This window comes from Myxine glutinosa, chromosome 3, assembly GCF_964187855.1.
Source record: "Myxine glutinosa chromosome 3, kmMyxGlut1.1, whole genome shotgun sequence".
Classification (NCBI taxonomy): domain Eukaryota; kingdom Metazoa; phylum Chordata; class Myxini; order Myxiniformes; family Myxinidae; genus Myxine; species Myxine glutinosa.
The window spans coordinates 162,207,367-162,231,191 of NC_136263.1; the positions used below are offsets into that span (position 1 = coordinate 162,207,367).

The following is a 23,825-nucleotide window of genomic DNA, read 5'->3' on the forward strand; positions in this document are numbered from 1 at the left end:
GTTCTCCGCCCCTGCCATACCATAGCTCCCCTGGCTAGGTCTAGGTGAGAAGTTAGGGTTGCGGAACCCCATCCTGTGGGTTAAGGCATAGTCATCTGCCATGGTCGCTGCCTCATACAACTTTGGTACTTTCCTTTCCTCCAGGTGTATTTTAATGTCCTCGTGGACACACTGTTGGAATTCCTCCACCAGGATCAATTGTCGCAATAGTTCGAAGTCTTTCCCAACTCCTTTTGAATCGCACCACCAATCAAATATGGTTTCTTTCAATCTGGCAAACTCCACGTGGGTCTCCCTCTCCCTCCTCCTGGCATTCCGGACTTTTTGCCGGTAAGCTTCCGGGACCAATTCATAGGCTTTGAGAAGGTGTTTCTTCAATACCTCATAATCTGCACACTGGTCCAACGGTAAAGCCGAATAAATCTACTGAGCCTTACCCACCAGAACACTTTGCACTAGTATGGACCAGTACTCCTCAGGCCAGTTTAACTGTCGAGCCATTTTCTCAAAGTGGGGAAAAAACTTGGCTACCTCCTTCTCATTGAAGGGTGGGACCAGCCTCACATGTCTGCCAACATCCCAGGTGTTCTGACTAGGTGCCGAACCAGCTGGCATGGATGGTACCTCTCCCCGTTCTCTCATTAACTCCAGCTCCTTGAGTTTAATTTCCTTCTGAAGCTCCATGTCACGTTCCTTTAACTCCCTTTCGGCTCTTCTTTCTTCCGCTCTTTCCCCTGCTCTTCTTTCCTCGAGGTCTCGGTCCTGTTCTATTCTTTCCTTCTCTGCTTTCCTTTCCTCTGGTTTTAACCTTTCCTGGCTCTGCAGTTGCATCTCCAGTTTCCGGAGCTCCACATTTTCTTGTTCCTCGGGTAACCAATCCAAGGCTACCTCTGTCCATGTGCCCTGTCCCACCAGAGCGTCTATCACCAATGTCTGCATCTCTGCTTTCCTCATATTAACTCGGACCTCCAAGTTAAAATGTCTGGCCAATATCAAGAGTTCCGATTTTTTTAACGCTTGGAACTGTGCCTCACTAGGGGACGCCGCAAACTTTTCTGCCTCAAACACCATGGTGACTATCCGTGAGAACCTGTTAACCTTCACACAAAAATTTTCGAACAAACAAAACAAAAGTTTTTCCTCTTTTTTTTTTTTGTTGTTGTTGTTTGTTTTTTGGGGAAAATTTGGGAATTTGGAAAAAGTTCCAAACTTGGGAATTCTTTCCCGGACTAAATTTAGGAATTTTTCAGATCCCGGATGCAGACCCAATTGCGAGTCCAAGAATATCAATTGGACGAGCCCCCAATTTCTGTTACGGGGTCCTCCCCTATCGAGTCCCCGGCAGAAAGATGTGTTGTCCTTGTGTGAAAACCAGCCAATCAACCAACGAGTCCACACCAAGGGATACGAACAAACCACAATATATTATAACACTTCAAACCCACAATATTTTATCACACTTCAAACACCATATAATTCATATATACAGGTGGTACCACCTTATTGAGTCCCTTAACCCCCCAAACTCACGGCCCTTTCCCCAATGTCTCTGTACTCCTCCAAGGCGACGTCGATTCGCTCCAGCGCGTGGAATCAATGTCCGGTTCCAATCCGTGGAAGCGGAGACGATCGAACCAACCCGCAGGTCACGTGGTCCAATCCCCAGCACGATAGCGGTAGAATGGGAAACCGGTCAAAGACGATTTCGGGTACGTACCCGGTGGCGGGTCAATCCGCGAGTCTCCTCAAAAACCCTCCCACAGCCGCGGACTGGTGGGTTGCACAGTCGTCCCTGGCAGCCCGCCGGAGAGAAACGCCTGGTCGACGCGCCGCCAAAAACCCGGTCACGGCCGGTGATGCGCGTGGCGAAAGTGGCGGTCGGCTTTCTCTCACTGCTCAGTCGGGAGCTGCAATCCGACCACGTTTCACTGCTCCGTCGGGAGCCGCAATCAGAACACGTTTCACTGCTCGGTCGGGAGCGGCAATCAGAACACGTCTCACTGCTCCGTCGGGAGCTGCAATCCGAACACATTTCACTGCTCGGTCGGGAGTGGCAATCAGAACACGTCTCACTGCTCTGTCGGGAGCTGCAATCCGAACACGTTTCACTGCTCGGTCGGGAGCGGCAATCAGAACACGTCTCGCCGTTTTCTCTTCGCTCCACCCCTTTTTCTCCGCTCCACCGCTTCCGGTCTTGATCTGGATTTCCGGCCACATTTCCCCAGGAGGGCTTTTAATTCTTCTACCCACAACAACCCTTTCCCATAAATCACCATAAGCATAATATCTAGGATACTTTGAACCCACAACAGTAATCATAACAATCATCATTAGGGCCGAATACGTAACAAGATTCTAAGGCCTTAGCAGTTCGTTTGGTTGAAACAGCTGCCAAACTGATACGAAATGACATAAAGTGCGTGGAAGTTTCCAATTACTTTACATCAACTGATCAGATGAAGTCTATGGAAAAAGCTCTGCAGTATTTACCATCCCTGCTTGCCACATTTTTGAGAACCGTATTTACAGGAAAAGACATACACAAGAAAATTGCTTCAATGGGGCACTGGGGCAGGCAATGATGGCTGCAACTCGGCCCCGAGTTTTATTAGCACCACTGCAATTTGGTTTGCCTGTGCAAATGCACCACGTTTGCGTCACGATTTCTTGTGGACACTCTCCACAGTTATGGATTTGGATGTTCGTACTCAATAGTACAGGACTTTGAAAAGTGTGCTGCGGTGTCTGAAGGTTCTGAGACAGCAAACCTCGGTTCCGAACAAGTGGTGCAATTTATGGCAGACAATGTGGATCATGACATTAGCACTATTGATGGCCGTGGGAGTTTTCATGGGATGGGGATAATTGCCGCATTTACACCCGGAATGGAGATGCTGAGCAAACTGATTCCTCGTGTTTCTGTGGCAGCAGACGAATTTTTTTTTTTTTGTATACAAGATCGAGGCTCATGAAAGAGGGAACATTAATCACACAAAAAGTCAAACCGACACAAACAGACACATAAAACACAAAATAAGGGGAGCGGTAGACAAGATGGGGAGAGAGGGCGAAGGACACAAACACAACATTTGAGAGCAGGGACATTGTGTGAACTGCGGGAGGGAGAGGGCTTGGGGGGGAGGTGGGAGAGGTATAAAACATATGGACACTGCAAGGACTTCCAGGAAAGAACTTGGAATTTCGAAAAAGTGTATCTGGGGTGAATTAGCGGGGGTAGAAAAGATGAAGGTTTTGGATGGGGGGAAGATAAGAGATGGTGGTGAACAGCCGTTTTAAAGACCTGGAGGGAGGAGTGGGATTGAAGGGAGTGGGGGAGTTTGTTCCAGAGGCAGGGAAAAAGCGGAATTAAAGAGTGAAGGTGAGCAGAGAGCCTAGATTTTGGCAGTTTAACCATAAGAGGGTTGCTGGCAGATCTTGTGCGACCTGTAGGAATATTTGGGGGACAGAGCACAGAGAGAGCTGGGGGAGCAAGGCCGGAGAGGAGTCGGTAGAAGACAGAAAGACCACCAACCTGCCTGCGGTGAGTCTGAAGGTCAGCTTGAATATGTTTGGCAGTTCATCGAGGTGCCTTCTCCACCATTCGAACGATCCTTCCCTGCAATCTTCCATAAAGTTTTCTCTTGCAGCCACGTCCAGGGAAGTTGGCTGCAGTGCCATGGGCCTTAAACTTCCTGATAATATTGTGTACGGTGGACACAAGAACATCAAGGTCTCTAGAGATATAATTGTAGCCATGAGATTGTCCATGATGCTTGGCTACACAATCTTGTCTGACCTCCTCAAACAATTCTCTGGTTTTCTTTCTTTTCTCCATGCTCATTGTGGTACACACATTGACACAAAACAGCAGATTGACTCTTTTTTTTTTTTTGTGTGTACAGAGTCGAGGCTCGTGAAAGAGCTAACATTTATCAAACAAACAAATCAAACAAACAAGCAAACAAAGTATATAAAAAGGGGAGCGGTCGACAAGATGGGGAGAGAAGGGGAGGCAGCACACAAACACAACATTTGAGAGCAGGGACATCGGGAGATGTTTTTGGAGGGAGAGGGCCTGGGGGGAGGCAGGATAGGTATAAAACGCAAGGACACCAAGGACTTCCAGGAAAGAAGTCAAAAGTCACCTCAAAAAAGTGGATTTGGGGTGAAATTAGCGGGGGTAGAAAAGATCAAGGTTTTGGATTGGGGAAGATAAGAGATGGTGGTGAACAGCCGTTTTAAAGACCTGGAGGGAGGAGTGGGATTGAAGAGAGTGAGGGAGTTTGTTCCAGAGGCGGGAGAAAAGAGGAATGAAGGAGTGAAGGTGAGCAGAGAGTCTTGATTTTGGCAGTTTAACCATGAGGGTTGCAGGCAGATCTTGTGCGACCTGCAGGAATATTTGGGGGACAGAGCCCAGAGAGAGCTGGGGGAGCAAGGCCGGAGAGGAGTCGGTAGAAGACGGAAAGACCACCAACCTGCCTGCGGTGATTAAGTGAAAGGCCCTCGGAGATAGCGTCATCGCGGGAGATTCCAATGATTCTGAACGCTTTGGTTTCAACAGCGTGAAGACGAGCTAGGTGTGAGGCAGGAGCACCAGCCCAGAGGGGAGAGCAGTACTTCATTGAGCTGCGGATGAAAGCCTTGTATGTGGTGAGGAGCTCAGGTGTGCCAAGGAAGGACTTCGCACGACGGAGGATGCCCAGTCGGCGACTGGCTTTGGAGTCCAGCTTGGAAATGTGGTTTTCCCAGGAAAGATCATGGCAGATGGTGAGACCCAAAAGCTTGAGTGACAGAACTTCTTGGAGAGGATTATTCAGAAAGTAGATGGGAGGGTTGTCCAGTCGGTCTTTTCGGAGAGACATCGTAAGAGTGTGAGATTTGTCAGGATTGAAAGACATGTTCCACTTGTTTGCCCAGTCTGTGATTTTGTCCAGGTCTGCAGAGAGTGAGGAGGCTGCAGACTGCCGATCTGAGGGATGAGGAATGGAGCGGCAGAGAGTGGAGTCATCAGCAAAGAGATAGAGAGGATTTTCAAGAGAGTCAGAGAGATCATTGATGAAGACCAGAAAAAGCACAGGGCCCAGAACACTGCCTTGGGGAACCCCAGCCTGAACAGGAAGAGGAGATGAGAGAAACCCATTCAGGGCCACACGTTGACGACGTTTTCTGCATTCAAACTGGTTGAATGAGTGATTTTTTATATTGCAGGCACCTGCAACTCACCATAGATGAGTTCGATTCCAGAGTGAAGGAGAATCACCTGCTTGAAATCTAATTATTTCTAACAACTTCTAAAAGGTGCCAATAATATTGTTACGTGTGTGGGGATATGTAATGAAATACCTTCGTCGAAGTAGAATTGTATAGAGTAGTGTGGTCTGAATGTTGCGAAGATGCCACCTCAATGTATCGAAGTCAGGACCGGATGTCCCTGTGAGCGTTATGTCTCCATGCGAGGGCTGGAACTATGCTATTTAGTTAGGTCCTATGAATAAATTCCCAGTGCGTAATTACCCTTTTGATTTTTCCCTTCGTTCTTATAAAGCACACTCGGCCAGCCATGCGATCGGCACGTAATTGCAAATAACATAATCGCCGACGGTACCCAGGCACTACGACACCACCCAGCAGAAACTTCTCAATGGGCGCCAAGTGTAGCCGTGTCGCCACACCCCAAAGGATGATTGGTTGGGACGATTCGACGGTGATCAGTGATTGGAGCGTGGGTGACGTCAGAGAGAACGTTCGAGACAGTCGGAGCAAAAAGGGAAAGCACCGCCATTTTCTCTCTCTCTTGGCCCGGGCTCTTGGTACGAGCGGTCGCACTTACTGCTCTTTATGTTCCTCGCACGAAGGTCGCATTCTGCATTCTCTCTTGTGCTGGGTTTCATCGTGAGCAGTCGCACTCTCTCTCTCTCTCTGTCCTGGGGTTCGTGACCAGCGGTCACAGTCTGTGCTCTATATCTCTCTGTGCTGGACTTTATCGCGAGCAGTTGCATTTTCGCTCTCCCTGTTCCGCGCTGCGTGAAAGGCGGATGCATATGCATATATCTCTCTCTATCTCTCTCTCTCTCTCTCTCTCTCTCTCTCTCTCTGTGCTGGCTTGTGATGGTGGTGCTTCATGCTGTGTGCGCTTGGGAAACATCGGAGCTTTGTGGAGCGTGGGACGATCGGAGGAGGAAGAGGTTTGGCCGCCGCTCTGTGGGTCGGTGGCCGATACGGGCGTGACTTCGCGCCACCCTGAGCATTCCCGCGCAAGACCTCGGAGACCCATTCGACGACTGTCAGCGTTCGAGGGTTGTGTGAGGGTAGACCAGAGCTGAGTACAAGCTGAGTACCAGTACCAGCCAGAGCACCACACCACATTTTTACTTTCGTTTATTTCTCCGTGTCTGTATATGAGAGTCCCTCATTTAGGAATTCGATTTTACCTTACCTTCCATTTTTGTTATCCTGGCATTTATTTTCATTAAACCATTATTTGTTGCATTTAATTTGTTGTATTGTTGATTTGCCTGTCTTTTACGTTTATTTGTTGTGGGGATCGGATAACCCCCAGTGTGCAGTCCGTCCGTGCAGGTAAGGACCTCGCTACCCTCCACCACCCCAGCGCATGCAAAAGGTACTGCCATAGTTGGGTATACGCCTCAGAGTTAAAGCTCGTTTGGGCATCTGTCGCCCTGAGGTCTTCACTAGAGGGTAGACGCGACAATATTGCCCAGGCCATTTTAGGATTTCTGTTTGGAATAAGCTACGATTTAGTAATTTTTTCAGCCTTTTTTGTTTTGTTCCATTGCAAACCAAAGAAATACATATGAGGATACCAAAATATATTTTTAATTTCAACAATTTTCTGGAAGAAATGGTGCATTATTTGAAAAAAGTGCAAGGGTGCCAATATTTTTGGCCACGACTGTACGTGTTAATTCTTATACGAGCCTCGACTGAGCATTAAAAAAAAAAAAACTCGATAGATGTACTCAAAATCTTATTGAACGTACTTTAAGGACATGCTTTCTTTCTCATCTGGCCAATATCTCAGGCACCTTTTGACCTAGGATGCTGATATTTGGACACGACAGTGACCAAGTGATTTGGCTATAAAGAATATTTTTGATTTATTGATGAACCAATTAATAGATTAATTATTTATTGATTAATCAATTAATCTTTCTTTTCCCCCGATTAATTAATCATTTAATTAATTTTCAAAATGTTACAGATTCGGAAGAAGCATGGTGGTTTAGGTATGCTATTAGCCAATTGATTAACAAATAATTATTTTACGATTATTATTTATTTTCATTATGCAATTATTCATTCATTATGCAATTCATAAATTATTGTACACCTCTCCCTCTCGATTTCATCTCCATGTGCTGTGCTCTGAAGGATATGTTATTACCCTCGCCAGAGGAGTGGGTATTGCATTTGAGTAAGTTTGTTACTTGACGGAAAAGATTCCGGCAAGTATATTGATCGGTTGGTTTGTCTGTTTATCTGTCTGTCTGTTTGTACGCAGCACTATGTCTACATCATTGCACATAGAATCGCCAAACTTTACACACATATTTGTCTTGCCCTGGAATAGACTGTGCCCAATTTTTAACTCTATCGGCCCAAGGCCTCCATTATAACGTCATAATTTGATAATTCAACAAGTACAAAACTTCATCCAATCAAGATGCAATTTCTTGAGCGCCATGACGGCATAAACTGGAGGAGAAAAAATAATAATGATGACGTCATCGGTCACGTGGTTCGGCCGCCATCTTGGAAAAATCGAAAAACATTGCACCTCTATATCTCCGAAAGTGCTGAATGGAAAAAATTGAGACATGGCTCATTGTAAAAAACTCTCCATGGGGAATAAAATATGTTAATGATGATGTCATAGGTGCCTCCATTATGACGTAATAATTCGACAAGTACAAAACTTCATCCGATCAGGATGAAATTTCTTGAGCATAATCTCGGAATAAATTAGTTTAGAAAAAATATAATAATGACGTCGTCGGTCACGTGGTTCGGCCGCCATATTTGTTTCAACACAAAAGCCTTCAAAACCACCAAAAATACATCCTGGCGAGGGTTTGCAATCTCTGATTGCTCTTTTTCTTGTTTATTTATATATTTGGCATGAGGACTGTGTACTCTGAATGCACCTGTACTTGTTTTCTATATTATTACGGTTTTGGAAGACCCAGAGTACGTCAAATTGAAAACATAAAGGAACCATAGACTCTCGAGTATATCAATAGTATTTTGTTGAGTTAGATTACCTCTCGCCTAATATCAGCTGTGAGATTTTTGCTCTGATATGCATCGTCAGCTGTGAGACCTTATATAGACAGGTGTGTGCCTTTCCAAATCATGTCCAATCAATTTAATTTACCACAGGTGGACTCCAATCAAGGTGTAGAAACATCTCAAAGATTATCAATAGAAATGGGAGGCATCTGAGCTAAATTTCAAGCGTCATAGCAAAGGGTATGAATACTTATGTCAATGTGATATTTCAGTTTTTTCTTGTTAATAAATTTGCAAAACTTTCTAAAATCCTGTTTTCTCTTTGTCATTATGGGGTATTGAGTGTAGATTGATGAGGGGAAAAATGAATTTAAACGATTTCAGCATAAGGCTGCAACATAACAAAATGTGAAAAAAGTGAAGGGGTCTGAATACTTTCTGAATGCACTGTATCACTGACACTTGTGCGAACCTTCCTTTTTATTGAAAAGTTATTAAAGTGCCAGAACAGAGGATTAAATTAATCAGATACACGAGAGAGAGTTTTGTTGTAGGCCTTTATTTGTAAAAAATTTTTATAAATAAATAAATAAATATCATAAATTAATGGATATGGCATAACAATATGATCGTACAGAAATGTACTAGAATCAAAACTAAGAACTTCGATGAATTTTAAGATCCACCATTTTGAAATATATAAAATGGAAACCACAAGCAAGCCAAAAGCAAAATGATAAAAATATTTTTTTAAATAGTTAAAACATGGATAATGACAGATCGAAGAATCAAACCAAACAGAAAAAAAACATAATAAACCATCATCATGCTACATAAGAATCCATCAACATTCCCAAGGAGGAATGGGTGCTTAAAATTTGAAAAAGGCATGGGTGGGTGAGAATAGCAAAGAAAAAGGGAGAGTGAAGGAGAGGTTACTTTTTGGTTTTTTTGTTGTTTTTTTGTATACAAGATCAAGGCTCGTGTAAGAGCTAACATTAATGCCCAAAAAAAAAAAACTGACACAAAAGACAAAATAAAGGGAGCAGGAGACAATATGGGGAGAGAGGGGGAAACACACAGGAACAAGACAAGGCATTGGACAAGATGGGAAGGGGACAAGATGGGAAGCACATGAGTACAACATTTGAGAGCAGGGACATCGGGAGATGTGGGGCGGGGAGAGGGCTTGGGGAGAGGAGGCATGGGAATGCGGGTGGGGGGATGAGGCATGGGAAGGGGGTAGGGGTGGAGGCATGGGAAGGGGGGTGGGGGGTGGGAGAGGTTAAAAAACACATGGACACAGCCAGGACTTCCAGGAAAGAAGTCGGTATTTCAAAAAAGTGGATCTGGGGTGAATTAACGGGGGTAGAAAAGGTCAAGGTATATCGGTTATTGGGATACATCACAAATTTTTTGGCAACATAATATATGGATGACCCAAAAGTATTGGAATGCTTGTTGAATCTTATTGTCTACCTAAGGTAATCTCTCCTGACTTCATGAATGCATTTCTTCATAGTCGCACACACTTCCTTCAAGCCAAATCGCATACCTACTCATAGATCATTCAGATGGAATCCTCAGGAGAGCAGATGCTCAGTGCATCATCGATTTCTAAATCATATGAGTACCAGGGGGGAATGCAATGCTTAAGCACAGTTGAAGAAATGTCTTGTGTAAGCAACTTTAAGGATACCCTCACATCTTATGAACACTTTTGTCTTTCGCTGTTGTGCTTGTGATAATGGTTCCATAGCCATACAAAGTACAGTTCCAATGTAAAAAAAAAAAAAGAAAAGAAAAAGGCTTCTGGCCTTTCTGCTATATGTGTCAGATTTGAGGTTTGCTGTAGGCACTTCTTCTTCGGCCAGATTCTCTGTTGTTGATGAGGAATGCAAGCTGGACCAAAAACAATAACAGCAAAAGGACCTCAAAACCTTAAACATTTTCGGTCTCCAAGAATGCCCTGTAAGGTTTTTCCCATGTTACCCAAGCCCGGTGGCAGAAGAACAGGTGAAGATTCTGCAGAAGTCCTCTGCAAAACAAATTTGACGGGGAAAGTTTTGTTTCATTCTGCCTGATGCTCGATAAGGATGCAATTTCTTTTCTACAGACTATCCGCAGTGCACTCTTACCAGTAGTACTATGTAAACGAAATGGATTACCTGTCAAAAGGATTGTGCTCAGAGTCATGAGAGCGGAGGTACGAGACGCGGTTCCAGGACATCGCTTCCCATGTAGTTGCACCGGTTGCAGCAAGATGCAAATGGAATGCAAGTAGTAAACCAGAAGGCAGGGCTGCAACCACACCTATTATCATTACTATTAGGAGTCCTCCGTTACAGGCTAACCAACTGTGTGATGGAGAAGAAGGCACGAAGCCAGACCTGTGAAGAAATGAGGAATTATATGTGGGAAAAAGTACAACCATATCACTTCGATTTTAAATATCATTGAACAAAAATGTGCTGAGAAGTGGAGTGGCAAAATAGTCTTGCTTGCGTGTGCAGTATCGTCATTGGTTGTATTGTTTGTGTGTATAGCACCGAAGGGCTAGTTGATATAAATTAATTGCAAGTCAGAAGCCTGGGCAGAAATAGCTGTCTTCCCCTGAAATTGTAGATTGTTATGACATTGCATGCTCAAGCAACATTTAATATACTATAACGTGGAAGGGGGGGGGGGGGGGGGGAGGGGAGTCCATAACTAGATTGTGGTAAGTGTACTATGGTCCATATGTTTCGAGTATGTTAGATTGTCATGTAACAGGGACCTGTCAGAGCAAGTTGTTTGTTACAGGTGAGGCTGAGGAGGCAGCACATCTAATTTATAGTCAGGTTAGACATTACTTTTGTGGGTGTAAACACCTCATGTTTGTAGGCGGGGCTAAGTGAAGATTTCCCGAGAGGCACGCGTGTCACTTGTGTGACAGGCTGTCATGATCTGTCTGGCCAGTGTGTGTCAGCCATGGCAGCACAGTGTGCTGTGGGGCTGAAAGTGCCAAAGTGCTTCTTTTTTTAAAAAATTAAGGCTACTCAGTGGGTGGGGGGCTACCAGGGGATAACTCTGCCAGGAGGAAGATCAGAACTAGGGGAGACCTTGCTTGTAAAAGGAAGGAGAGAACTAGAGAAAGACCTGGAGATGGATAGCAGAGCAGGAGGCCTTGCATAGTCTAGAAATGAGCTGGTGGGAGGAGGACAAACAGAGTAAACTGTTCACAGAGGAGTTTTTCAAGGAGGCCTCGATTGTGGCTTTGTCTCCGGTTGAATTGACCCGAGCTGGGATCACCCTGTGTGTTTGAAGGAGGAGGAATACGAAGGGCACACAAGGAGCCCTCAGTCTAAAAAGGAGAGAGGGGGCCACGAGGCCTGGTCACTGGCTCTCATCTCGCACCTGGTTTCTGTGGGCCTCACACCAAAACAGTGGGCTGTTTTGAGTCTGGCATCCACCCTGCGCATGAGATAAAAGGGAAGTCTCGCCTGCATTACTGTCTTGTTGTATGAGTGTGATCTGTGGTGCCTAGTGGGCTAGAAATTGCTTCATTTCCAATCATTGTACATAAGTTTGCACGTTGACATTTACCTCTGTCCTTTTGATTCGCTTGGTATGTTCATTTTTGTTTATAGCATCTTGTTCACCTTATTCCCTGCTCTTTACTTTACAAAATAAATCCTTTAAGAGGTAAGAAAACGTGTTTGAGGTATCTGTTTTCCATGTACGTTTGCTGTTGATTTTGGCCCAATTGAATGATCCTTGGGGAATGGTAAAGTTACAATTTATTGAATTCAGTGCATTAAAGCACCATTTGAACCATCTCCCGGGACGAAAGGCCCTGTGACTGAGTGTAATGTCTTAACGGGCCCTTAGACATGACAATAGTAACAGTATAAAATATTTGTTAGATGAAAGCTTAACAGGGTAGTGAGCCCAAGTAATGTTTCACTGGCAAGACTCCTCTCGGCATACCCTCAACATCCTTTGTCTGGGCACATTCTGTCCTGCTCAGCCTTGCATACAAGGGAGAGTAGACGAGCTCATATATAGGATAGGGAGACCAATTGTAGGGTTTGTATCTAAAACTAGTGCCCCCAATTTTAATGGTACTCCAGAGTTTCCTAGGGACAGGGTTCCGCTTCCGGTTCCTCGGGCGAGTGAGGCGTGCTTCGAGCTCTCCACGGCATCGAAGTTTGAGTGTTTTCCCATTCTTGTCTTTGTCAAATTTCCACTGGTTATTTTGCTGTGTACGACGTACGTGTTATTGTGTGTTTCTAGTTGGTGTTGGTTTGTGGTTCGTGCAAACTTGTGTGTAGTTAATCGTTTTCTGAGTCGTACCTCGGGCGCGGCCTGGTGACTTGGGGCTTCCCTCCCCCCGTCGGTGTTTTGTCGGTTTGGGTTATTTCCTTCGCTGTATTGCTTGTTTCTTTTATTTTGTTTTCTCCCCCTCACCTCACCTCCCTAGACAAATAATTATATATTGATTCTTTCTCTCCTCCCGGACACGTGCTTGTTCGCTCTCCTCCTCGTCTCGGCTTGTGCCCCGCCCCCTGTATCTCGTTTTCTTCCGCGTCTGCTCCTTCTTTCTCAAATCCACGTTCTCGCTTGGAGACTTTTCCCAGATTGTTTTTTTCATCGTTCTGTTTGGATATTGTTGGAATATGTTTAAACCGCAGCCGTGATGCTGACGCCCCCCCCCCCCCCCCCCCCAGAATTTACATGTTTTAAACGTTTCCCAGTGTGTACCCTGGTCAGAATAGGTACACCGTATCCCTGCGTGTCGTAAGAGACGACTAAGAGGGTTGGCGTCAGGAAGGGCATCCGGCCATAAAAACATTGCCTCAAAAAGAGAACCATGACAATCACAAGTACATATGGGCAGGGTGCAGCCCGAAGTGGAGATCGGTTTCTGAGGTTTGGGACATGGAATGTGGGGACAATGACAGGGAGATCAGGAGAAGTGGTGGAAGTATTGGTCAGAAGAAGAGTGGACATATGTTGTGTGCAAGAGACGAGATGGAAGGGAAGTGGTGTGAGAATGGTGAAGGGTAGGCAGGGACAGAAATACAAGTTTGTGTGGCAAGGGTGCCCGGAGGGCGTGAATGGTGTTGGTGTCCTGTTTTCTGAGGAGTTTGTAGACAGTGTGGTGAGTGTGACTAGAGTGAGTGATAGGTTGATGATGGTGAAAATGATGATTGGAAAGCTCTTGGTGAACGTCATCTCGGGATATGCTCCGCAGGTTGGTCGAAGCGATGAAGAGAAGGACAAGTTCTGGTGTGCGATAGAGAAGCTGATGGAAAACGTGAAAGATGAGGAAGTTGTTGTGGTGGGAGGAGACCTGAATGGACATGTGGGAAGGAGTATGGATGGTTTTGAGGGAGTTCATGGGGGTTACGGATATGGTGTGAGAAATGGAGAAGGTGAAAGGATTTTGGAGTTTGCTGATGGAGCTGATTTGTTGATTTGTAATACTCAGTTCCAGAAAGAGGACAATAAGCTTGTTACATACACGTCAGGTGGGTCGACGACAACCGTTGACTACCTGATGGTGCGTCGGCGAGATAGGGGGCACCTCCGGGACACAAAGGTGATTCCGGGGGAGGAGGCTGTTTCACAGCACCACTTGGTTGTCTGCGACATAAGGGTGAAAGGTGCGAGGAGAGCTCGGCGGGTGAAGTACCAACCGAGAATGAAGGTGTGGAGGTTGAAAGAGGTGACAGTAAGGGAGGCATTAAAAGAGAGACTGAGTAGGGTAGAGGATGATGTGGTTGAGCTTGAAAGTGGTTGGATGTCAATGAAAGCTAGTCTGTTGGGAGCCGTTGGTGAGGTATGTGGATGGACAAAAGGACCACCGAGGCACTCGGAAACATGGTGGTGGGATGTTGAGGTTGGAAAGAGGATTGACGAGAAGAGGAAGAAGTTCAAAGAGTGGCAGAAGGCGAAGGGTACGGGAGCAGAAACAGCAGAGCATGAAAGTTATAAGGCAGCCAGGAAGGCTGCAAAGAAAGAGGTAGCAAAGGCGCAGGAGGCATGTAGGAAAATGTTCGGAGAACGCTTGGATTCGGAAGAGGGTCAGAAAGCAGTATTCAGGATTGCAAAGCAGATAGCGAAAGAGAGGTGTGATGTGATGGGGGTGAGTTGCTTGAAGGATGAAGTGGGACAAATCGTTGTCGACCCAGATGGAATTAAAGGAAGATGGAAAAGATATATGGAAATGCTGTTGAATACAGAGAATGAATGGGATGGCAACATAGAGAGTAACCCAGTTTTAGGACCGGCAGAGAAGATAACTGAGAAGGAAGTTGAGGAAGCGATAAAAGCAATGAAGAGTGGAAAAGCGGGAGGGCCGACGGGAGTTGTGGGAGATATGTTGAAGGCAGCAGGAAGTTGGGGTGTGAAGAGAATGACAGAGATCTGTAATCTGGTGGTGAAAGAAGGCCGCATTCCAGTGGATTGGGAACTGAGTACCCTCGTCCCTCTATACAAGGGGAAAGGTGACCCTCTGGAGTGTGGCTCGTACCGAGCGATAAAGTTATTGGAGCATGGAATGAAGGTATTGGAAAGGGTGTTGGAGAGGAGGATAAGGAAGAAAGTGAAGATCGACGAAATGCAGTTTGGATTTATGCCAGGAAGAGGAACGACAGATGCGCTTTTCATTGTGAGGCAGTTGCAGGAGAAGTACATGGATAAGAGGAAGAAGTTGTTTTTTGGGTTTGTTGATCTGGAGAAAGCATTCGATAGGGTTCCACGCAAAGTATTGACATGGGCATTGAGGAAGTTAGGAGTGGAGGAATGGTTGATCAGAGTAGTGATGGCAATGTACAAAAGAGCACGCACAGCTGTAAGGACGAAGGACGGGAACAGTGGTGAGTTTGAGGTGAAGGTGGGAGTGCATCAGGGGTCGGTACTAAGTCCACTACTATTTGTAGCTGTGATGGAGGTGCTGGCTCAGACCGTAAAGGAGGGTTTACCGTGGGAGTTGTTGTATGCAGATGATCTGGTGTTGATTGCGGAAAGTATGGATGGACTGAAGGAAAAGATGAACAAGTGGAAGGAATGTATGGAGACAAAAGGTCTGAAGGTGAATATCGGAAAGACAAAGGTGATGGCAAGTAGTAAAGCATGTGGTGAGGTGGAAAGAACTGGGAAGTGGCCGTGTGCTGTGTGCAGGAAGGGTGTCGGAGTGAACTCCATTCAATGTACAATGTGTGCTGAGTGGGTTCATCAAAAATGTAGTGGTCTGAGAGGGTCATTAACCAGTGTGGCAGCTACATTCAAATGTAAGGTGTGCACAGAGGGAGCTGCAGATGGAGGAAATGTTGAGTTGGATCTTGGAGACGGCGTGAAGCTGGAAGGTGTGAAAACATTTTGCTACCTCGGAGACATGCTGAATGGAGAAGGTGGATCAGACTCGGCAACGGTTGCTCGAGTGAGATGTGCATGGAAGAAGTTTCGGGAACTGAGTGGCGTGCTGCTGAGGAGGAGAGTGTCGCTGAAGCTGAAGGGAAAGGTGTATGCTGCATGTGTGAGAAGTGTTATGATTTATGGGAGCGAGACATGGGTAATGAACGTAGAGCAGCAACGAAGGCTGGAAAGGGTGGAAATGCGAATGGTTCGATGGATGTGCGGAGTATCGTTGAGAGAGAGGAAGACAAATGATGAATTGCGAAAGATGATGGGAATATTGCCTGTGATTGATGCTGTGAAGAGGAACAGGTTGAGATGGTTTGGTCATGTATTGAGGAAGGATGAAAGTGACTGGTTGAGAAGAGTGATGGAAGTTAATGTGGAAGGAAGTAGAGGACGGGGAAGACCGAGAAAGACTTGGCTAAAGATGGTGGAAGAAGAAATGCGGGCAAGGGGGTTAACAAGGAGAGATGCAGAAAACAGGGCAAAATGGAGAAGATTGTCATGGGGACCGCAAGGCTAACCCCCGCTCTAGCAGGGAACATGGCCTTAAAATGCATGTTGTTGTTGTTGTGTCCAGAGTTTCCTAGATCCCGAGGAGTACTAAATCATCATTTATGTTATTTTCCCTTTTTCTCTGCCAATGTCCGGCTGTATCTCGGAGTCGGCTGAGACTTTTGGAATGAAATTTTGCATCAAAAATGGAAATAAAATGTATGCGGGGTTGACATTTTTTTGACCTTTACCTAATTTTAAAGTCATGACCTAATTATTGACATTTGTAACTACAACGCGACTGAGGTTTGTCCGATCGGAACAAAATTGCCTAGCCAAAATTGCCAAAAGCAGAGACAGCCTAAAGCAAGGCGAGCATTTAAAATGTAAGAGCTCAGACATATAATTGTTTGTGTGAAGGTTGTGATTTAAAGGTCCACAGAATCAGAATTTTTAAAATGTCATTATATTGATTTTTAAGCAATAAACAAAGAACTGAACGTAACTTTTAATTTGAATATTTTTTGAAACAGGTTCTCCTCAAGGATTTGCCTATACGTGGCTCCATTAATTGTTCTCTATATCTTTACAAGACTCCCAGTCTCTGCCGCTGAAAAGCTTCCCCATAGCATGATGCTGCCATCATGCTTCACGGTAGGGATGGTTTTAGATGTGTGATGAGCTGCCCAACATAGCGCTTTGCATTCAGGCCAAAGAGTTCAATTTTCGTCTCATCAGACCACATAATGTTTTGCCTCAAGCTCTGAGTCCTTCACGTGCCCTTTTGCAAACTCCAGGCATGCTGGCATGTGCCTTTTTCTCTCCCACTCTCCCATAAAGCCTTTATTTGTGAAGTGCTGCAGAGACTCTTGTCCTTCCGGCAGGTTCTCCCATCTCAGCCAAGGAATTCTGTAGTTCTGTCAGAGTGGACATTGGGGTTTTGGTCACCTACCTGATAAAGGCCCTTCTTGCTCGGTTGCTCAGTTCAGTCAGACAGACAGCTCGAGGAAGAGTCTGGGTGGTTCCATGTTCTATGCATTTACTAATGATGGAGCTCACTGAGCTCTTGGGAACTTTCAACACTATATAAATTGTTTTACACAGTTATAACCTTCCCCAGATCTATGCCTTCTCACAATTCTATCTCAGAGTTCTATGGGCCGCTCCTTGGACTTCAAGGTCGAGTTTATGCTCTGACATGCACTGTCAACTGTGGGACCTCATATAGAAAGGTGTATTTCTTTCTAAATAATTTCCAATCAATTGAATTGGCCACAGGTAGACTCAAATCAAGTTGTAGAGACATCTCAAGGATGATCAAAGGAAAATGGATGCACCTGAGCTCAATTTGGAGTGTCGTAGCAAAGGGGTCAACCATTATTCATTCATTCATCATTATTTGGTGTTATTACCTCCGCCGCCAAAGGTGGACGGAGGTTATGTTTTCACCCGTCTGTCTGTCTGTGAACAAGATATCTCAAAAAGTTGTGGACGGATTCGGATGACATTTGGCTGAAAGGTAGTGTATGTGACAAGGACGAAATTATTACATTTTGGTGAAAATCCAGATTCGGATCCGGCTAGTAGAATTTTTTAAGTGATTCATCACCATTGGGAGATAGTGCCAAAAACGATATCAGGATATCTCAGGATAGCAGGATATCTCAAAACGTTATGGACGGATTTGCATGAAATGTGGTGGAGACTTTGGGTGTCTGACAAGGACAAATAGATTCGATTTTAGTGAAGATCGGAATATGGATTCGGATATGAGAATTTATTAAATTTTTAAGTAGTTCTTCACCATTGAGTGATAGGGCTAAAACCAACATATATATAGCATGATATCTCAAAAAGTTATGGACGGATGATTTTGAATAATTTGATTCTGTATTGTGATTTTCTGGTCTACTCTGGGATACAAAACGTAAACTGTTCACCTGGCGGAGGTATGGTCTCGACTGAGTGCCGTTCTAGTTAAAAATGTTTCTATTACTTGTGTTAACCAGAACTTGCCCTTAGAGATTGCAGATATTGAGTTTATTAAATCTGTTGTTGCTTTTAGAACCTTTGCTGTGTATTTTGAGCTGCAATCTTCCCCTCTGGCGTAACCAAATCCCCTATGTTAAGCCAACCGCATGCACTGAAACAGCCACATGGTGAGAAAAAAAAAATTCAGCACACCACAGATTCACCAAACATGCACAGTATGCCTCCGCTCGATATCTTGGGAGTTTATGCTCTGTCGATCTCGTGTCGCCCGTAAGATCGCGTGTCGCTGTGAGTCCGTTCCAAATTGGCTGTCAGGAGTGGCATTAATCCAGACTCCGCTTCAACATCGTGCAGTGTTGAGAAGCATGATGCAAAAATGAGACTGTCCTCCTTTGTTACAAACCATGCAAGTGCTAGGGCCCAGGTGGCTGTGATGAGCTGAAAAGTCAAGAAGACCACAAAGAGTGCATGGTTTCCTTCACCCACGCACGTGTCCAGCCAAGGGCAGTGATGGTCAAACCGTCGCACACAGTGCCCACATTCCATGCAGTGCCTCGCACGCAGTGGTTGCTGCAATCAGTTTCATCATCATCATCATCATCATCATCAACACAACATCACCCCTTGTTGCATCCTCAACTGTTTTGATAACGAAAGCATTTGCTGCTACACCTGTAAAGGGGAGCGTGTGCTATACCTGTAAAGGGAGTAAGGGGTGTAGTGAAATCGTATTCGTACTGAACCCGGGTGTGATGCTCGCTGCTCGTTGACACCGCTAGGGGCGCGACTATAAGACCCGCTGCTGCGGACGGTGCTCCGAGACTTCTCCTGTGACACGTTACATCTGGTAGACTCGCTAACGGTACGCCAGCATAGAATATTCAGCTTGCTTGCATTGAATGTTATGAATGGTCCCATGTGATGCCACATCGTATACTTATTGCATTTCCTGCATTACGGGATGATGTCATGATCTAAATGGAATTAAACCACAAGTTGGACTAAAGTTGTGTGGACCTGATTGGTTTTCCACAACACACCTATGATCGCACGCGCCTCTTGGCGGGAACTACGCTACACGCCCGGCCGGAGAGTGCTACCGCCGAGGACGCGGACCTGCTCGCGGAACTCCGGGATGCTCCGGAGGAAGACCCAGTCCTGACGGCTGCCGCTACGGCCAGACCCAAGGCCTTACGCGGGACCGCCTGCTTTTTCTGTGGGGGGCCACGTCATGCCCGGCCCGTGTGTCCGGCACGAGACGCAATATGCCATTTGTGCTCGCAAAAGGGACATTACGCGAAAGTGTGCAGGAAAACGGCACGCGGCTCGCGGCCGCGCGCGACCTTGAATGGGCTCATTGCGGAGCCTGCGAGCCGAGCCCGAAACCCGGCACCTTACCCGGCTTCGAAGGGCAGGGCCCCTCTCTGCGGGCCCCTGGGCGCTCAGACGTCCTTGGCGGGCGTCACCGGACAGCCACCACAGTCTCATCCTCAATCGGGCACGAAGTACGTGTCCTTGACCAAACTCCGGGCCACGCAAGGGGCTTTGAAGCCTCGCCAAGCCCCAGCGGAACGTTCTCCTCGTGTCGTCCACGAGCTAACGGTGGCCCTCACCCCGGAAAAGGCGATTTCGAATACTACTGAGGCCTTTTCCTGCCAAAAGTGTCAAAAGGCGTTTTCAAATACTACGGAGGCCTTTTCCCATCAAAATTGTCAGATTTTGAATCGCGAAACACCGGAATGCATGGGAAAGCCCTCTGATGGCATTAATGGATTCCCCATGGACAACGAATACTCCGGCCATGACCGCAAAACTGCTGCTGGCATAGGATCCACCCGCGAGGCTTGTCCGACCCATTCGGGGGGTTCAGTCCCACTCCCAGCAGGCTCGTCCGGCCTGGCTCAAGCCCTTATTCCCCTCATGGTCGAAGGCCATTGTGTTCGGGCCTTGGTGGATACAAGGTCTACGGATAGTTTTATCGACCAGCGACTAGTGCTCAGGCATGGATGGCGGATCTGGAGGTCTACGAGACGGATCTTCATGGCTTCCCAGGGGCTTCGACTCAGCACGAAGGGGGAATGCCGATTGAAACTCGTGCTAAAGGGACGGGTTTTTCCTGATGTACACCTTATGGTTTTACCTGCTTTATGTGCTGATATTCTGTTAGGACACGATTTTCTTAGGCTGCATGGACGTCTGGTAATGGAGTTTGGTGGGCCTGACACACTTGTTGTGGGGGCGGACGACGCGCTTGCGGTGTGCGCCCTAGCGCAAATGGACATCCAGCCGCTTTCGCTGTTCCCCAATCTAACCTCCGACTGTACCCCTGTCGCGGTGAAATCACGGCGCTACTCTCGCGCAGACATGCAATTCATTGTGGACGAAACGGCTCAGCTCTTGAAAGACGGTATCATAGAACCTAGCAGGTCGCCGTGGCGCGCCCAGGTCTTGGTGGTGCGAAGCGAGGCCCACCGCAGACGCATGGTAATCGACTATTCCCAAACGATTAACCGCTTTACACAGCTGGATGCCTACCCCCTTCCGGGGATGGACGCGCTGGTGCAACAGGTGTCCCAATATTCGGTCTATAGCACTCTCGATCTCCGTAGTGCATACCACCAGATCCCTATCTCTAGGGCGGATCCTATCTATACCGCTTTTGAGTCGGGGCAGCGGTTGTACCAATTTACTCGATTGCCTTTTGGGGTAACGAATGGGGTCTCTTGTTTCCAGAGGGCCATGGATGACCTCATTGCGAGGGAGCACTTAACCGATGTTTTCGTCTACCTCGACAATCTTACGGTTTGTGGATATGACCAAGGGCACCTTGATGCTAATCTGAAGCTCTTCCTTGAGGTCACGCAGAGGTATCACTTAACTATGAACGAGGATAAGTGCCAATACTCCCTACGCACGATAGATCTTCTGGGGTACACCGTGACCCATGGCTCTGTCGCTCCGGATAAGGAGCGTCTGCGACCTTTGCTCGACATGGCCCCTCCCTGTGATCGGGCGTCCCTGAAGCGCGCCCTCGGGCTATTCGCCCATTACTCCAAATGGGTGCAAAATTTCTCCGTGAAACTTCGCCCCCTCGTGGCCTGCGACACCTTCCCACTGAGTCCGGCCGCATTGGCGGCCTTTGAAGGCCTTAAGGCCGACATCGCCCGAGCCGCCGTGGCGACAATCGACGAGAGCGGATCTTTAGTCCTCGAAAGTGACGCCTCGGATCAGGCCATCGCGGCGACCCTCTCCCAAGGAGGGCGTCCCATGGCTTTCTTTTCACGGACTCTTACCACCGCTGAGCGGAGACACTCGTCCGTCGAAAAGGAAGCGTATGCGATCGTCAAGTCTATTCGGCAATGGTGCCCGTACTTACTCGGGCGGTGCTTCCAAATCATCACGGACCAGCAAAGCGTTGCGTTCATGTACGAAACCTTACACGCCCAGCACATTAAGAATGAGAAAATCACTCGCTGGCGTATCGAACTCGCCGACTTCTGTTACACCATCAAATATCGCCCGGGGAAGGATAACCGGGCCGCCGATGCCTTATCACGACCGGCTACATGCTCGGGTATCACCTCTTTGGAGGGCCTACGTGTGCTGCATGCCACTGCGGGCCATCCCGGCGTAACGCGTTTCGCTCATTTTGTGCGGCGTGGCAATCTCCCATACTCGATTGACGATATCCGCCGTATCTGTCGCGACTGCCCCATCTGCGCGGAAATCAAACCGCGTTTCTATAACCCTCCCATGGGGACTCTGGTTAAGGCTACGAGGCCGTGGGAACGCTTGGCGATGGATTTCAAGGGCCCATTGCCGGTGTCGAGCAGCTCTCGCTATCTGCTCACTATCGTCGATGAGTACTCGCGATTCCCCTTTGCTTATACGTGCGCGGACATGACTGCTGCCACGGTGATGCGATGCTTACAGAACTTGTTCTCAATGTTCGGGTACCCGGCCTATGTCCATACCGACCGGGGTGCGGTCTTCTTGTCTCAGGAGGTGCGCGGCTATCTGCTCCAAAAGGGACATTGCTTCTAGTTACACCATGCCGTACAGACCCCAGGCTAATGGGCAGATCGAACGCTTCAACGGGATTATCTGGAGGGCCGTCATGCTCAACCTCCGGACCCTCGGCCGGGGCCTCGATAAATGGGCTTAGTCGCTACCTGCGGCGTTGAACTCGATCAGGGCTCTCCTGTGTACGGCAACCAACCAAACTCCCCACGAGCGACTTTTCCACCACCCCAGGAGCACGGGGTGTATACGGTCTTTGCCCAGTTGGCTCGCTGGGCCCGGGCCGGCCTACCTTAAACGGGCAGTTCGCGCGAGCAAGTACGACCCCCTAGTGGACAAAGTGCAGATTCTCCAGGCTAATCCTGAGCAAGCTCGTGTGATGACAGCTGATGGCCATGAGACTACTGTCTCCGTCCGTCACCTTGCCCCTTGCGGGGTCGCCGACCTGAGTAGGGAATCGGTCGAACCGATCGAACCCATCTATGAGACTATGGCCTCTCCCGACGCTCCCATCGCCGAAAGTCTACCGACCCTCCCCTCGCCGAGTCTACCTGGGCCCGACGACTTGGAGTTACCCCCTTCGTCACCCGACCCTGATGGCGCCTCCGACGCCGGGGACACAGGGATACGTGATGCCGTACCCGGGGAATTTCGGACGCGTGCTGGCAGAGAAATTCGCCGCCCGGCCCGATACGGTTGGGTCGACTGATGTTCCGCACCCTGTTCGTGCTGACGCTCGCTCGCTTCTAGCCGCACTGCCGTATAATTCTGACGGGGGGGAGAATGTAGTGAAATCGTATTCGTACTGAACCCGTGGTGATGCTCGCTGCTCGTTGACACCGCTAGGGGCGCGACTATAAGACCCGCTGCTGCGGACGGTGCTCCGAGACTTCTCCTGTGACACGTTACATCTGGTAGACTCGCTAACGGTACGCCAGCATAGAATATGCCGACATTGCTTGCATTGAATGAATGCTTGCATGCTTGCTTGCATTGAATGCTTGCTTGCATTGAATGTTATGAATGGTCCCATGTGCTGCCACATCGTATACTTATTGCATTTCCTGCATTACAGGATGATGTCATGATCTAAATGGAATTAAACCACAAGTTGGACTAAAGTTGTGTGGACTTGATTGGTTTTCCACAACAAGGGGTAGGAAGTATTTTAGCCTGCTTTATGTAAAAAAAATATTTGGCAAATGATTTGGTTGGCACCGTGGGATCTTTAACAGCCACCAACTAATGGCATCAGATAGGACACCCAACTTAATGTCCATTCGAGGGACGGCAAACATTCATGAATCACCCTGCCTGTAAACCACCAGAATGACAGTTTCTAGCTGGGCCGGGGTTCAAGCCCAGGTTAGACAGGTTTGAGGCGTGTGTGCATCCCTCGAGGCCATCCTGCCAGCCCCAAAGACCTAACACCTGATACCATATTATTACACTTCACCCGTCATGGTCTATCTGTGTGGATTTAGAAAGCCTCGGTGTGACATCCGATTTCAGTAACTTGTCAGTTAATATGTTTGGTGCAATGGTATTGAAGGCAATGCATAAACACAAACACTGGGGCAAATTTGGGATTACACAGTTTCAAAACCTTATTAGAACTACCATCTTGAATACAGTAGTGGTCTTGTTTACCTTAGTCTTAGCAA

General features: G+C 47.3%; 1 protein-coding gene across 3 annotated transcripts in view; it reads right to left on the reverse strand.

The window, feature by feature from the left end:
* Window positions 1–8,793: 8,793 nt before the first annotated feature.
* ZDHHC12 (zDHHC palmitoyltransferase 12) overlaps window positions 8,794–23,825 on the reverse strand; it is a 31,964-nt gene continuing 16,932 nt past the window's right edge. For all 3 annotated transcript variants that reach the window (XM_068109888.2, XM_068109890.2, XM_068109889.2), the window contains exons 4-6: window positions 18,545–18,711; window positions 10,419–10,640; window positions 8,794–10,288 (exon numbers count right to left, since the gene is read on the reverse strand). In XM_068109888.2, coding sequence (XP_067965989.2) covers window positions 10,192–10,288; window positions 10,419–10,640; window positions 18,545–18,711 — 486 coding nt within the window. In that variant the 3' untranslated portion in view covers window positions 8,794–10,191. The remainder of the gene's footprint in view (window positions 10,289–10,418; window positions 10,641–18,544; window positions 18,712–23,825) is intronic.